General features: G+C 41.2%; 1 protein-coding gene across 4 annotated transcripts in view; it reads right to left on the bottom strand.

The window, feature by feature from the left end:
- Window positions 1–846: 846 nt before the first annotated feature.
- Window positions 847–16,148, bottom strand: part of ENOX2 (ecto-NOX disulfide-thiol exchanger 2) — a 175,820-nt gene continuing 160,518 nt past the window's right edge. For 2 of the 4 annotated variants that reach the window (XM_005907902.3, XM_070365801.1), the window contains exons 9-13: window positions 14,871–15,052; window positions 12,434–12,541; window positions 8,249–8,357; window positions 5,505–5,590; window positions 847–2,760 (exon numbers count right to left, since the gene is read on the bottom strand). In XM_005907902.3, the coding sequence (XP_005907964.2) occupies window positions 2,629–2,760; window positions 5,505–5,590; window positions 8,249–8,357; window positions 12,434–12,541; window positions 14,871–15,052 (617 nt within the window). In that variant the 3' untranslated portion in view covers window positions 847–2,628. Of the gene's footprint in view, window positions 2,761–4,892; window positions 4,962–5,504; window positions 5,591–8,248; window positions 8,358–12,433; window positions 12,542–14,870; window positions 15,053–16,148 lie in introns of all 4 variants that reach the window. The other 2 variants (XM_070365803.1, XM_070365802.1) reach the window with 2 other exon arrangements.

The following is a 16,148-nucleotide window of genomic DNA, read 5'->3' as shown; positions in this document are numbered from 1 at the left end:
GACAGCAGAGCCTGGTGGGCTGCCATCTCTGGGGGTCGCACAGAGTCGGACATGATTGAAGTGACTTAGCAGCAGCAGCAGTGACAATATACGGAGAAGGCAATGGCACCCCACTCCAGTACTCTTGCCTGTAAAATTACATGGATAGAGGAGCCTGGTGGGCTGCAATCCATGGAGTCGCTAAGAGTCAGACACGACTTCACTTTCACTTTTCACTTTCACGCATTGGAGAAGGAAATGGCAACCCACTCCATTGTTCTTGCTTGGAGAATCCCAGGGATGGGGGAGCCTGGTGGGCTGCTGTCTATGGGGTCGCACAGAGTCGGACACAACTGAAGCGACTTAGCAGCAGCAGCAGCAGCATACACATATGTATATATGTGTGTGTGTATATATATTTATATATATGTATATATATTAAATAGGAATTGGCTGATGCGATTGTGGGTGTTGGCAAGTTTGATATTTTGTAGGACTGGCTGACGGTCTAGAAATTCTGGCTGCTGTTAATGCTGCAGTTTTGAGTCCAAAGAAATCTGGAGACACAATTCTTTTCTCCTTGGAGGTTTTCAGTCTTTCACAAGTCATTGGATGAGGCTCACCCACATTATGGAGGGTAAGATATGTTACTCAAAGTCTACTGGTTTAAATGTTAATCACATCTCAGAAATACCTTAACAGCAACATTTAGACTGGTGTTGGACCGAGCAACTGGGCACTACAGTATAGCAAACTTGAGACACAAAATTCACCATTGCAAGTAGTATATTCAAGCAGGTTGGGAGCAGTACACCTGGACTAAACTGGCAGGAATAATAGGAAAAGAGCATTTACACTACAAGTGGATCAAGGGAAAGAGAACAAGCGGCCCGGGTGTTGCTTTAAATGCATTTTATTTAACTTATTTAAGTAAGAAATAATTGATAAGTGGCAAATTTCCCCTGATTTCATAGATGTTATTAAAACAAGGCATTCCAGGACCCCTGAGACTGATGAATCAAAGCTTTCTGTAGTGTTGATGACAGAGATGCTTCAGTGAGGAAGCTAGTGTAAAAATAACCTTCGCTTCCTGCTGGTGCCACAGCTGGGTACTTAGGGGGAAGCCAGCTTTCAGCATGAATGGGCTGCTGTGGAATCCTATTTCTAGCTGTCAAAGCAGAAGGTTTAGCATCTTCTTCCAATATTCTGGTAACTCAAAGGAGGAAATCGAGATGATTTACTAAAGGATTACTTAGCAAAAAATTCAGAACAGGACACCAAACTGAGGTATAAAAAGGAATATTTATCTTTTAAAAATACAACTTTGAACACTACTGACATCTGATTTACAAAGTATTTTCCTGAAATACTCTTCATTGGCTTTGCTTACTTAGTACATTCTCTTCTTTTCAATCAAGACTCAAGGGAGGGCATGCTGATGTTATTATAAGCACCACCACCACCACAGAAGAAAAGACCACCTCTGCCTCAGGATGTAAGCCCCCAGTCCTCATCTTTTCCCTTTCTTTCCCATCAAGCAGGACTTCTGACTGGTCCACGCACAACTGGACTTGTCCTCAGCACTCAGCACTCCAGGTGGAGCTGACCTATTTGCACAAAGCTTCACACACCCTAGCTCATTATTTATTCGTTCTCAAGAATTCTCTATTAATACTCCTATCAACCGTTTGCAAACACTCAGCATGAAGTAAACATAGTATTTACAGCAGTACATGGTTTGCAATTCAACACACTGACAGCAAAAGAAAAGGGACCACCAGACTTTGTCAGAAGGCCGGAGGAGAAAGCATATTAAACTCCTTCTGCCAATGTGTGTGCGTGTGTGTGTGTGTGTGAAAGTGAGCACACAGGTGTATTTTAATACATAGAAAACATGCCCTCCTTTAAAAGCAAACTATTTACAAGGTGATTCTGAATACCACATACACATGCCAGTTATACTGGACACTTGCTTTCCATGAATACATTGTTTTAAATTTTGAAATAAACCTGTTATCTGATACATTAGAGAAAATAACTCTGAAACATTTGTCAACTTTCGGTTCACAGTAATTTTGCAAAAAGCCACAAACCATGCTTTGTCTTTTAAAAGGTGAACCTGGTCAAGCACCTTCTAGAAGACACTGATGCGTTATTCACTCACTGGCCTACTGGGGATTGGAAAGACAATGTCAGTTATGAAGTCGTAGTGCTCCTGTCATTCCTCTCACCAGTAGCAACATTAATGGAAAGAGAAGTTCTGAAACACAAATCACGTACAAATCATCAAAACATTTCAGTTAACAGTGTTTAAAAAATACCAAAGTCTACAACAGTAGTACAGACACTGAAAACACCCTAAATACGCATTAGCCTCAGGCCTTTTTAATACTAATAATAAAAAAAGACAACCAGTTGACAGAAAGAGAGGAAGTTACAGCACTTGAGGTTTAAGTCGACTTCTTTATAGGGCCTGTAGCTCGAAGTGCTGTTCCAGGATCCTTATTTTAACTCAAAAGATATTCCAGGAATGAACTGACAAATTTAAAGCAATTTCCACTTGAAAAGCATTGAAAATACAAATCACTTTCTAAAAGCTTGTCCAACACACATGTATTTTCAGGATCCCAGGTTGTAAAGCAAAGGGATTCAGGTCAGTTTCAAGCCCTCAAAGCCACAGAATTTCCATCTCTTCTCCAGACTGGCTCCCACTCCAGTCATTTCCTGCTTGAAGGTGTGCTGGAGTCGGCTCATGAGACATTCCACATCACTGGTACAGATCTGTGGGAGAGAGAGGACATCTCCATTCAAAACCAGCCCCACCTTCCTAACCTGGCTTTCCCCCTAGTACGGCTTTAGAAAGCTGATGTGCACATGTGTGTGCTGGGCATGGGGTTGACCTTCCCCTCCCTGTGCATGTGTGGTTGGTTGAACGGATTCCAGATGGAAGCCTTCTTCTGCTATGATCACCTGAGTCCGCTGAGCTTTCTTTTTGTTTCTGTATTTCATAACTGCTTTATTTAGGTATAATTTATATACAGTGAATTCACCTACTTTATATGTACACATTGATGAATCTTAGTAAAGTTATACAATTATGCAACTGTCACCACAATTCAGTTTTAGAACATTCCACCAAAGTCCCTCTGTGTCCCTTTGTGTTCCTTTGTGTCCTTACTGCCCGACCCAGACTCAGGTTTTTTCACTGTGGTTTTACATTCTGGGGGGAAATTTCATACATGTGCAATCGTACAATCTATAGTCTTTTGTGACTAGTTTCTTTCACTTAGAAGGATGTTTTTGAGATTGATCGCCACCGAGCTTTCTCTGGGAAAGAGCTGGTGTCAGTCGTGTGGAGAGCCTTGAGTCTGCAGCCAGCTGAATGATGGCTTATCAGTGCTGGTGATGTTATGTTCAGGTCCACTGAAGCTGCAAACCCTTTAGGGAGGGGAGGGAGGCAGAAATGACTGCCACCAAAGCAGAAGTCTTCACACATGTCTTAGTTTTCAAAGAAAAAGTGACAGGAATAAATAGCTCTGTGTTCCCACTTCTCTCTCTCTCACACACACACACACACATACCAATACAAAAACAAATCTGTGGACCCTTAGGGCTTGCTTCACGTGGTCATCTTTATGTTAGTAGCAACTTTCCTAACTGTGAACTTGGGCACTAGGACCTGACTGAAGAGCACGAGGGGATCCATAAAGAAACCCCAAGTTGCTGCCACCCTGAACATTTCTAAAGTTGGTAGGAGGGACCCCCAGATTCCATTGGTACCATTGGAGACTCGCTTTGGGAGGCCCTGGCACTACCCTGGCAGGAAGCTGCTCAGGAGGAACTGGCACTAGACTGGGAGTCAGGTCATGCTTTGTCCCCAGTGCTAGTGGTGGGCTGTATCCAGTCAAGTGAAAGAAGCACACTGCAGAGTATCATGTAGAGTTGAATCCTCTCTGCAAAAAACATAAATCTATACTGTTTATAGAAATATACATACAATATAGGTACAGCTGCTGCTGCTAAGTCACTTCAGTCGTGTCTGACTCTGTGTGACCCCATAGACGATAGCCCACCAGGCTCCCCCGTCCCCGGGACTCTCCAGGCAAGAACACTGGAGTGGGTTGCCATTTCCTTCTCCAATGCATGAAAGTGAAAAGTCAAAGTGAAGTTGCTCAGTCGTGTCCAACTCTTAGCGACCCCATGGACTGCAGCCTACCAGGCTCCTCTGTCCATGGGATTCTCCAGGCAAGAGTACTGGAGTGGGGTGCCATAGGTACAGCAGATGTATACAAAAGAGTTTGAATAAGATATGCCAAACCACCAATGATGGTTATCCTTGAGAGGTGGCATTGCGGGGAACTGTCCATTTGCCTTTACTCTAGTTCTATATTGCTTACCTTTAAAAGATAATATGTTTGCATTATTTTTGCAATTAAAAAAAGATTGTTTTTATTGACACAGAGTTCAATTTCAAATCACTTCAACAGATCCCTTGTTCCTGGTGCTCACATTCCATCCCTCCTTTCACTGTCAAATGGGCGAGCCACTTAATTGCAGAATAGCATCTCTTCCCAGAGATAAATGACCGGGGAGTACTAGCTAGAACTAAAACAAATGCCACGAGGAGGACGAATCACCCACGATTTCCATATGGGCCAGTGCCTCTGTTAAGAGGACATATTCTTAAATGGCTTAACACTTTGGACAGCTGACTATCAGGAATCTGTATTCCAATGGCACTTGTCAAAAGGCCCAGAACCTGTCAAATAGTGAGTACAATCCATGAGCAGCTTTAACTTAATTCTGCTTCTGAAAAAAAATCTATCAGGACTTTATTTATTCTGAGGAGTCACACGCCCCCTCATTCCTATATGAGGCATGGATCCTTGATTTTCTAGGTAACTGGCACTTACCCTTGCTCCCGAGGCTTTGTGAGTTCCCTACAGGTGGCATCCAGGGAAGAAACTGGTCCATGAGATCAGCTGTGAGCAAACATTCAGTCTGTATTACAGACTCATTGTTCCAACTTCTTGTGTCCCTGCCTGGATTGTGTCATTTTAGATAACAGCAGTGGTGATATCAACAGTCCGGGAGGTGGTTGGAGTAAGACTTCCAATTGAAAATTTACATTTGCTAATGTCTAAAGGCCCAGGGCAGAAGTTTGATTGGTGAGAAATAATGCTTAATTAGCATCTGATATGTAAATTAAGAGAAAGAAAGAAAATTCTTCTAAGATGTATCTTGGAAGTAGGGTGGCCAATTCATTCAGATTGGCCCAGGACTTCCCCGGTATCAGCACTGGGAGTCCCAAGTCCCAGGAAACCCCTCAGCCCCAGGCAAACAGCGACAGATGGCTGCCCTACTTGCAAGAGAGAAACTTGATGCTGAATCACAGTGAGAGAATAGGTAAAGGAATTTTCCTTACAGTGATTACTAGTGACTTTTTTGTGCTTGAGAAGAGTGAGGCCACCTGTTCACAAAGAACCCTCCATCGCATTGCATGCCCATCTCAGGACCCCACATACCTTATTATCAAGACGGTGCAAGTAGGAGCAGATATATTCAATGCTTGCTCCAAATGGGTGGACATGAAGGAATGTGGAGATAATTCCTATAAACACAATAGCATGGAGGTTACACTTGAGCATTGTATTTGCTGAGATGCCATATGATAGTGTCTAGCAAGAGTCAGCTCATATGTACACCATATTACATATCAGGTACTCTTCTAAGTTTATATATATATATACACACACAGACATACACTCATTACACACACACACACACACACACTCATTTAATCTTCACAACAACCCTGTGAGGTAGGTGTTACCATTCCCCTTTCACAGATGAGGAGACATTGAGGCACAGAATGTTTAACGCCCTAAGTCACACAGCTGGTAAGTGGCAGGTATTTGAACCCAAACAGTTGCTCTCAACCACTCTGTGGACTGCCTCTCACTACCCTATACCACCTGGAGAAAAACTGGCATTTGAGGAGTCACTCCCATCATTCCTGATGGCTAAACGCCATGTGAGTTCTACATTTTACAATGAATTTAAAATTTTACAATGAATTTCGATTGTGCTGGGTTTTTTGCAGTTCTTCTGCACTGTCTTACATTGGGTTTTAGCCTCTTACGCATTTAATCATGTCTTGCTGTTATGGCAAAAGTACAAATCATGTACTTTGCCTGATTAAACTTGTGCTTCTCACAAGAGAATCTGTTGATTGTATTTGGGTTTTATTCTGTGAGTAGCTCTGTAAAGAAAAGACAAACATTTCATTCACTCAGGTGATGACTAGCATTCTGTTTGTCCTCAGAGCTCTGAATCTCTTCCAGTATCAGAATTCTTATAGCAATTTACAGCCTCCAGGAATGTGCATGACTGCTACTCAGCATAACTCTGGGGTGATTGGCAGCTACATAGATTGTCTTGATTATTTTGGCCATCAGGTTAATTGTGCTAATACTACTTTCTCTGGCAACAGGTAGAATATAAATTGTTCAAAAGTCTACTATTTTTTTCTTTAAAAAAAAAATTCATCTCCTTTCATAAAATCTTAGGTATATCACATGGATTCAGAATTAAGCTTACTGAAAACTGGCAAGAAATAAAAGCTAACTTTGGGTTGGTTTATAAAACTACAACTTGTCTATCCCTTTAAGCAATTGACAAAGCATATTACAAGTTTAAATGGTAGGTTGAAGTGCAAATAAGTTCTTTGCAAAAATCCTCCAAATATTAGATGGCAAGTGGGTGGGTTGGAGGATCCAGGAAGAATTGATGGTAGGATTCGAAACTCTACTCAAAATGGGTAGTATTGCTTATATCACTACTTTCCTCTTAAATGACTTGGTAAATTGAATTTCCAAACACTGACTCAAGCTGAGAAACTTAAATTCTGAAGAATACAGTCCATGCTCAAAGGAATTCTAGATGCTATGACCAAGAAAGGCTGTCAAACGCCAAGAAATAACTCCAGAGGTTTCAAAACATGAAGTAGTTTTTGTGGGTTCACACCCAAATAACCAATTTTTAAAAAGTAGATCTTCCTTTCGGTCAGCTCAAGACTTCTTTATTTAAAAATACAAAGCAAAACATGAAACACTTATCTTAAGAATCTTTGTTTCTAGAACTATCCATTTTCAGAGGCTTCCTCCTACCCATGGCTCTCCTCTGACAGGTCTCCCTGTTGCCATGCCAATTTGTTAAAGAACTTTGAGTTGGAAAACGGAAATAAGTTGTCACTCTTCTTGAAGACTCACTGGCAGATCCCCTGTGCATCTTTATTATCATATCAAAGTGTTAGATCTGAATATAATATCCATTACCTAAGGAGGCAGATATATCTTCAAAATATGCAGAAGCTAATTAGTGTGGAGAACTTTCGAGATTGGGGTGGGACTACTGTGTGGCTCAGATTCCTAGAAGGCAGCTGGGATTATCTGCTGAGGTCCAATATCAGCCCTTTTAAAATGACTGAATATTTTCAGACCTCCATCTGCCACTGTTTTCCAAACAGAATGTAAAGTCAACAAGCATTTGTGAATAGTGCCATTAAGTGCAAAATGGTTCTCATTCATTGAGGGCTTGCTATGGGCTGGACACTGTGTTAAGTGATTTAGATGAATTGTTGTATTTGATACCTACAGCTGCTTTGAGATAGCTAATATTATTCCCATTTTGAAGATGGAGGAACTGAAGCTCAATGATGGAAATGGAGGGATCAAGACAGGAAGCCAGTTCTGTCTGATTCCTTAACCACTTATGCTATCTTGCCTCTATCAATCAATTTCTATGTAGTGAGAGCAATTCTAGCATTTATCTCATCAGAGCCTATCAGTGTTCAAACACCCCACAGACAGCCTCCTGGGTTGCCTGCCAGGAACCTGGGAAGATTTAAGAGGCTCGTCTGGGGAAGCTCTCTGACAAACAATGTTTGCACTGTCCCTTGAGAGGGAGTGAGAGGGCTCACCTAACTTTTAAAAATCTACCATGTGTTTCTCTAGCAGACCCCCTCTTGGCATAGTGTTTATACTGACACACTTGATGTGGCAGTGGCCACCAGGAGCTTGAAGAGGGCTGGGAGATGCTGTTACCATTTTGACTGAAATCTGTACTTGTCCTTATCCTGTCATCTTCAGGACTCTGGGTTCTTGCACTGGCATGCCTCATGAACGCTTGGCATGTGCTCACTCATCCTAGGTTACTTCTTTCCCCCACTCGACTGCACTTTATATGTTGAATGTGTTCACTTCCTTACCCACTAGCAGGGCTTCGCGTTCAGATTTGACAGGACAGCTGTTCAGAGTCTTCTCCAGAGGGTAATCACTATCCTGGCTCGATGCACACAGTCTAGAGGCACAGCTTTCCTGTGGGAATAATATGTCTCCTAGGTCAGTGCACCTTATATGGTAACAGTGCATGCGTGTGTGCTAAGTCGCTTCAGTTGTGTCCAACTCTTTGCAACCCTATGGACTGTAGCCTGCCAGGCTCCTCTGTCCATGGGATTCTCCAGGCAAGAATACTGGAGTGGGTTGCCATCTCCTCCTCCAGGGGATCTTCCCAACCCAGGGATCGAACCCATGTCTCTTGCATCTCCTGCATTGGCAGGCAGATTCTTTACCACTGAGCCACCTGGGAAGCCCTCCAATTATGTTGTTGTTATGCTCAGTTGCATCCGACTCTGTGAGACCCCATGGACTATAGCCTCACAAGCTCCTCTGTCCCTGGGCTTCTCCAGGCAAAAGAATACTGGAGTGGGTTGCCATTTCCTACTCCAGGGGACCTTCCCAACCCAGGGATTGAACCCAGGTCTCCTGCATTGACAGGTGGATTCTTTACCACTGAGCCACCAGGGAAGTCCCATATGGTAACTTGGTTCCAATTATACAACAGGGAACTTCTTAACAGCACCTCAAAAGCAACACTGTGCAATTTTGATTATTAAATGGAAGAGAAAATAGCATAAACTATAAAAGCATCACTGATAATCCAAAGCTTGTTTATAAGGCTTCAAAACACACACACATATTTAGACATACATCTTCACTAGTTTTTTTCCCTTCTGCCTTCATCATTCTTGACTTGGGAACCAGACCAAGTCTGGTAATCTTGGGAACCCTACCCAGCATTAATTGTCTGTGAGATGCCAGGAACTGGCAGGTAAGTTTTATCTCCATTCTACAGGTGAGGAAAGTGAGGCTCAGATAAATTAGGTAACTTGCCTAAGATAGCATTGCTAGAAAATGATAGAGCCAGGATTTCATCCCAGGCCACCCAATGTGAAAAGGACCATTCTTTTTTATTTTCGGTTCCACACTCTGCTAAAGGTCAGTCCCATATTTGAATGGATAATCTACAACATAGTTGATCCACTCATGGGTAATCAACTGTTGGCTCTTGAACTGAAAATTAGAGCCTTTACTTATTGACTATCAGCTCTCTTTCTCTCTCTCTTCTCTCTGATAAGGGCATCATCAGTTAGGATATTTATGACTTTAAAGCAAGAAATGACTGCTGCCAAAACTATCAGTAACCAGTGGCCTTCCTTGTTGAAAGTTTTCTCTTTCTGAGCACAGTGGATATATTTCACAAGAGGGCTCAGGTGAAATCCATGACCAACAACCAAACTGAAAAACGCCTTCAGACCTCTCTTGGATCTTTCTTTCTCTCTTTGGGTACTGAGAACATCTTTTCTGTATTATGACTGTGAAGGAAGAGTCTTCAGAAGAAGGAATGAAAGAAATCCCTGCTTCAGTATCACTGCTATTGTAAAAGAGAGCGCCGGGGAAATGGCCCGCAAGGGGAGCAAATCATGGTTGACTCAAATGTTTTGTCACTTCTTTCCTTCCACAAGCTCTCAGCAGGGACAGGCTTCCTTCTTTTTTTCTTTTAAAGATGCCTTCAAAGCTTCCAGGATGCTGTCTCTGAATGAAACTAATGATCTTTGCTGCAAGACATGTTGTTTTGTGGATTTACAGGCTTCCAGGCTGTAGTCAGAAGGGAAATCTTTCTTGATGACCTACTCAATCTTTGGCCTTTAGAATCCAATCCAGTCAGTAACCATCACGCCAAGTTTGATTTAAACTGCTGGCTCACTTCTAAGCCACAGGCTGTACATCTGCTTCTAACCCCCTTAAAACATTACATGATCCAGTAAGACATTTCTTAAGTGTGAGAGTTTAACAGATTGGGGTTGATTTAAGATATGAAGACATTCTGAGAAGTTTTAGATATCTTGAATCAAAATACAGCCTGACTGAAACCTGACTTCAATTTTATTACAGCTGGCATTTGAAAAATTAGAAGGTATATTGAAGGGCTGCTTATCACCTTGCATTTTACTAGTAGATTCAAAGAGCTAGTTCTTTCTGCAGGAAGACAGACATAAGTCACATTGTTATATTGCAAAACACTGACGATAACTCACTCTGCGGTTTACTGTCAAGAAACACAAACAAAAAGAAAAAAGATCCCTCCTCACCAAAACTTATTGCTTTCCTTTCAACCTGAAATTATTTTTCCAGTCTAATGTGATGGTACTTTGCTTTCTAACCTAATTGTGTCAGTTTGAAATATGTGGTCACAAATCAGCTTCCCAGAGAAGATCAGTTTATAATGAACTCTCATGACTTTCTCTGAAGGAAGCCTCCCTTAAAATAACAGGACAAAAACATATTCTGACTCACATGTTTCTCATTATCAGTTGCATCTCTCCTGTCCTCTTCAGCTGCCACTCCATGCCACTCCATGGTGGCTCAGAGGTTAAAGCATCTACCTGCAATGTGGGAGACCCAGGTTTGATCCCTGGGTCAGGAAGATCCCCTGGAGAAGGAAATGGCAACCCACTCCAGTATTCTTGCCTGGAGAATCCCATGGACAGAGGAACCTGGTGGGCTACAGTCCACAGGGTTGCAAAGAGTCAGACACGACTGAGCAACTTCACTTTCTTTCATGGTATATGCAGTTTCAAAACGGGAAACATTTAGACTGAGTTCTAAAACTGCAAGATTCTTCTGTACCATTTGACCCTTCGCTTCTTTAAATGAAATACTTTACAAAACAGAGGGCTGATTACACTTGATGTCCTCAAGTCAATTAGTGATGTCAATCCTGAAGAGTGATTTTAAGCTTAATGTCATTTGTATAACCCCCTGTTTATCTATAGCCTTCTGGCTACACAACACATTCCATTTTATGCAAGAAGTGAAACAGAGCTAAGTAGAAGCTCTGGGACATTTTAGAAGCTCTGCTTGTATGAGGCAAGTCCTGCTAAATAGAGCAGCTTTGGCACTTTTCAATTAAATGCTTGATAAATGAATTTGTCTGGAATTATGCTGGTCTCTTTAATAGCACCCAGAAAACTGGAAAGTGAGTTGGTTTTATGAAGTGGAAGAATTAAAAGCATATTGCAAATGGCCTCTGGAAAACACTTTCCATCATTTGTTTCAACTACACCAAGGTTGCCAGTTCTTAATGGCACTCTAGGGGAGTCAGTAGGCTCACAAACACACCCAGGGCCTGTATGCATTGCATCTTTCTGAGCTGAGCACAGAAGAGAAAGGGCACAAGCTCTTGTGGAACCGCAGAACTGTGGAAATGATTTCCGGTTCTTGGTCTAAGCTTCTAATCTTCTCTTCCTTCTGAGACATTAAAGTCAGGCAGCTCTGGTCAATGGGCCTTTCTTTTCAGAGAATAACTTCACTTGGTTCAGGCATAAAGGAGGTTAGAGAGGTGTGACATGGAGACGCCACCAGTTGACTTTATAAACACCTTAAATAGACTGGACACCTGATGCATGGTTGCGATACATTAATTCATCCAGAAATTTAGTAGGCTTTCTCTGAGGTTCTCGTTGGCGGTTCTTATGGCTGCAGACTCTCATTAGGCAGAATCCCATTTTGTCTTCCCTGTTACTATTATCTAGCTTTAGCATAATGTGTCTCCTTGTTTCTTTCCAAGTCCTCCCCCAACCCCACCCCACTTTTGGTTTTGGCCATTTCAACCTACAGCAGCTCATTATTATACTAGATGGAGTGTCTGCAAAGAAATGTCAATGTTCAATGTTCTAGTTGTACTTGAGTTTCTTCATTTAATGAAATGCTTAATTAAAAGTATTTTGTGTCACATAGACTTTGACTGAAGGAAGCAGTGGTGAGGTATATACTCTGATCGTTTCCAAGAAGGAAGACTGAGGAATATTATGGATGGATGGACATTTTATTCATTGAAAAGTACACTTTCCTGAACCTTCAGAATTGCCAAGGACTCATATCTAAATGCTGAGCTCTTGATTCAAGAATTAGCCTGGATAGGAGGCTTTTAATCTCCATTCAACCAAAGATTTCGCATTTGACACCTTTTGGTAGGAACTTCCAGGGCATTTTCATTGTCACTGAAAAGCAGTTAAGGAACAAGGGAAAAGGAACACTTAGGATTCATGTACCTTTTCTTTGAGATTTTCCAGCATTTTTTCCACCTGTAACTTGTCATCTTTGATTTTTTCCAGTTCAGCTTCTTTCCTTTTGTATTCCTCCTGGACTTTCAGTAGATGCTACAAGAAAGACCAAAGATAATCAAGTCCTAAGAAGCCACACTTCACTCAAAAACCCTGGCTGAAGTTAGATATTAGGCAGGCCTGCCTCACTTTCCCCCAGCACACACACTCATTTCTCCATGCAAAGATACTAAAGGGAAAATCAAGACACTTTTCATTTGAAATTATTTTATCTGGCTCTTATAAGTCTTTTGGATTTGTTCATATTTTAGAAACACTCTGAGAAACTAATTGGTCTAATCACTTAATTTTCCTATTCCAGCCAGATGTAAGGGTGGTGTTGTTCAGTTGTTAAGTCATGTCCGACTCTGTGACCCCATGGACTATAGCCCGCCAGGCTCCTCTGTCCATATTTCCCAGGCAAGAATACTGGAGTGGTTTGCCATTTCCTTCTCCTGGGGATTTTCCTGACTGAGGGACTAAACCTGGGTCTCCTGCATTGGCATGGGGATTCTTTATCCCTGAGCCACCAAGGAAGTGATGTAAGTGTAGGGTGCAGTTAATACTATGTGGACAATATCTTGATTTTGGCATAGAACTGAGCTTAATGTTGTAAAGCATTCTTGCAAATAGCCATTTTCCTAGCCAAGCTCAATTTCTGTGAGGAAAGTAGTAAAGAATCCAATTTCACAAATGTTAGTTCCCTTATCAGTAGGCAAGGAACTGGATTCATCATTAATGATTATTACAAATTCTATGTATTTAGTATCTAACATGTGCCAAGTATTATGCAAAGGGTTTCACATGCATGATCTCATTTAAGCCTCACAATAATCCTATGATATATAAGCCTGAAGATTAGAGAGGTTTAGTGGTTTGCCTAAGGCTAATCAGATAGTCAGTGCCAGAGCTGGAATTTCAGTTCAGGGTGAGTCAATCCCACAGCCAGTGTTCCTAACCAACATATTAGACTATACATCTATTGGGGATAAGATGGCAGAAATTTTACCATGGTTTACATGGCTACTTTCCAATAAAAGGTAATCAAAATAAGTAGAATTAATTTTTCAGGAGGTAGAGACTTAATTGTCTCACTGAGGTTTTTGAAGTGATGGGATGAAAACAAAAAAGTTCATTAGTTTTCAACCGAACCACTCCATTCTTAGGTGGACTGGTTTCAAAATCAAGGAAAGAGGGGAAAACCACAACAGGAAAATGTTTTGCTTTTCACAGGCTTGCAAAAGACCACTGAGAAGGATAAAAGACACAGTACAATGTACATTGTCAAAATTCTTTGATGTCTAGCTGAGGAGATGTATTTTTTTGGTGGAAAGATCTCTGATATAACTTACATGTTCTAATTAAACTCCATGGTGACAATAAAAGGAAGGTACCCATTACTTCACACATTTTGTTAATAGGAAAGGTGAAATATTAATGTGATCTTGCTTGTCACATAGGAAGACAACGATAGGAGAAGTAATAGGAACATGGGGCTCTTAGTGCCAGAAGAGACTCCATGTTCACAATTTGTGACTTCTAACCATCAACAAGCTTCGCCCTAGATAATTCCGAGGCACACAACTAAAAAATTATTGCACAATTTAAGCTGTAAGGAAAATGGCTGGTAGTCTGGCAATACAGGAGAGGATAGTACCCTTACTGAGAAGTAGTACTCCTTTGCTATAATGGGAACAGATGCTGTATCTTTTAAATAGTAGGCTTGTTGGGGTGATAACCACGTAAAACTTCTAGGCATCTATTACACAGTGTTGTTTTTGAATGCAATTACAGTTGGATGCACTTATTTACTTTACTTTTTACACTTGAGATAATGTGCAGGTAAACTCATTCACACAAATGACTGTGAAAACAAAACAAAAGCAAATTGGTATTATGTACTGATTGGTATTAAGCACTGATACTTAAAAGCCCATAACATCCCTCCTTCCACCCAAATCAAAGGTAGGATTCTGGTCATTTCTTCTAACAGACTGTATTATTTAGCATTGTATCAACTAGATACTTATTCACCAGCACTTTTGCTTATCTAAGTAATTAAGGTTCTTCATAATGACCTTGAGACTCTGTTCAAATCCTAAAGTATATTTGGTAGCATAAAGAAAAGATTAGGTTATGCTCAGTGTAGTTTTATTGCTAAGTATGTTTTACTGAATGCATAATCTTTGGAAACTGGTGATCCATTGTTTTCCCTGTATTAACCAAAGATTTCATGAACTACAATATGTAATCCCTTCCTCAGCCATGCCAGAAAACAGAATATCAAGAAGAGGTTTACTATCCTATTTGCTTCTGGGGGCCCTTTTACAGGTGAGGAGCTGATTACTAGCCTTCCAAAAAGCTCAGAAAACCAAAATGCCTTTACCTGTTGCATTCCTTGCAGGGCTTGCTGCAGGAGTTTCAGCTGCTGTTCTTTGTTTGGGTCATCTTCTCTGTGGGCTTTGCCTTGTTCTTGCTTGAGCAGTTCCACCTCATTCCGGTAGGCATCTAGCTGCCAACGGAGGCTGTCATTTTCTTCTTTCAGAGCTTCTGCCTGTGATACTAAAGCTAAACAATCAATATAAAGTAGTAAAAACCATATATCCAGGTTCTGTTGTGGTTCACCTTAGCCCCATGAAGACTTGGCGTTTTAAACTGACATGTATGAAAAGTCTCTCAATGAGAAACTCTAGGTCTGAGTTGGCTATGGTAGCAAGAGATGGACACAAAAGCACAAAGACTCATTTTTGTAAATGAACACAGAATTCCAACACACAGAAGTCCCCATCATGTTTCAATTCCTCTCTCTAAACATCACTACAATATTTCTAGGTAACATCAGTTACTTTTACTTGAAATGCAGCAAACGGTGAGTCTGTAATAATAAAATAGAAGGCTAATTGTCTTGAACTGATGACTGTCCACTCAATAATTTTGCTTACAGTTGTTTTTTAAAAATGCAGCTTTTTAATGAAGCTTCCTCTGGTCCTATAGAGGAAAATGAAATGAAGTTGCTCAGTCATATCCGACTCTGCTACCCCATGGACTGTAGCCTACCAGGCTCCATCCATGGGATTTTCTAGGCAAGAACACTGGAGTGGGTTGCCATTTCCTATAGAGGAAAGGTAAATGTAAAACTTAAGACACAAGACTTCCTGGGGAATTCCCTGGTTGTCCAATGGTTAGGACTCTGTGCTTTCATTGCTGAGGGCCCAGATTTGATCCCTTGTTAAGGAACTGAGATCCTACAAGCCATGTGGCGAGGCATTAAAAAAAAAAAAAGACTTCCAGTTTATGGTCTAGCATGTAAGGAGCTTAGAAGTCACTATTCCATCCTAACAACAAGTAAAAAGCTGAACTAACTGAAAAAAATCAACAACTCTTCTTTGATACAACAGAGAAATGAAGCAACAATGCAAACTCATACACCTCCAATTGGAGAGACAACAGGGGAATACAGAGGATCACAACTTACCAGACCAGAAAGCCATCAGCAGATATCACCACAGGAAACAGTGACAAGGTAGGAAAACCTAAACTATACTTGTCAATTTGCTGGAGGCTCAGTGTAGACAAGTCTGAGAGTTAAAAAGTCCAGGGAGACCCAGTCATAGCTTGGTTCCTATGCTTTTGTGAATCTTATGTACAGAAGCTCCACCTGGTC

This window comes from Bos mutus, chromosome X (genome assembly GCF_027580195.1).
Source record: "Bos mutus isolate GX-2022 chromosome X, NWIPB_WYAK_1.1, whole genome shotgun sequence".
NCBI classification, from domain to species: Eukaryota; Metazoa; Chordata; class Mammalia; order Artiodactyla; family Bovidae; genus Bos; species Bos mutus.
The sequence above is the reverse complement of the archived record's forward strand: the minus strand, read 5'-3'. Positions and strand labels throughout refer to the sequence as shown.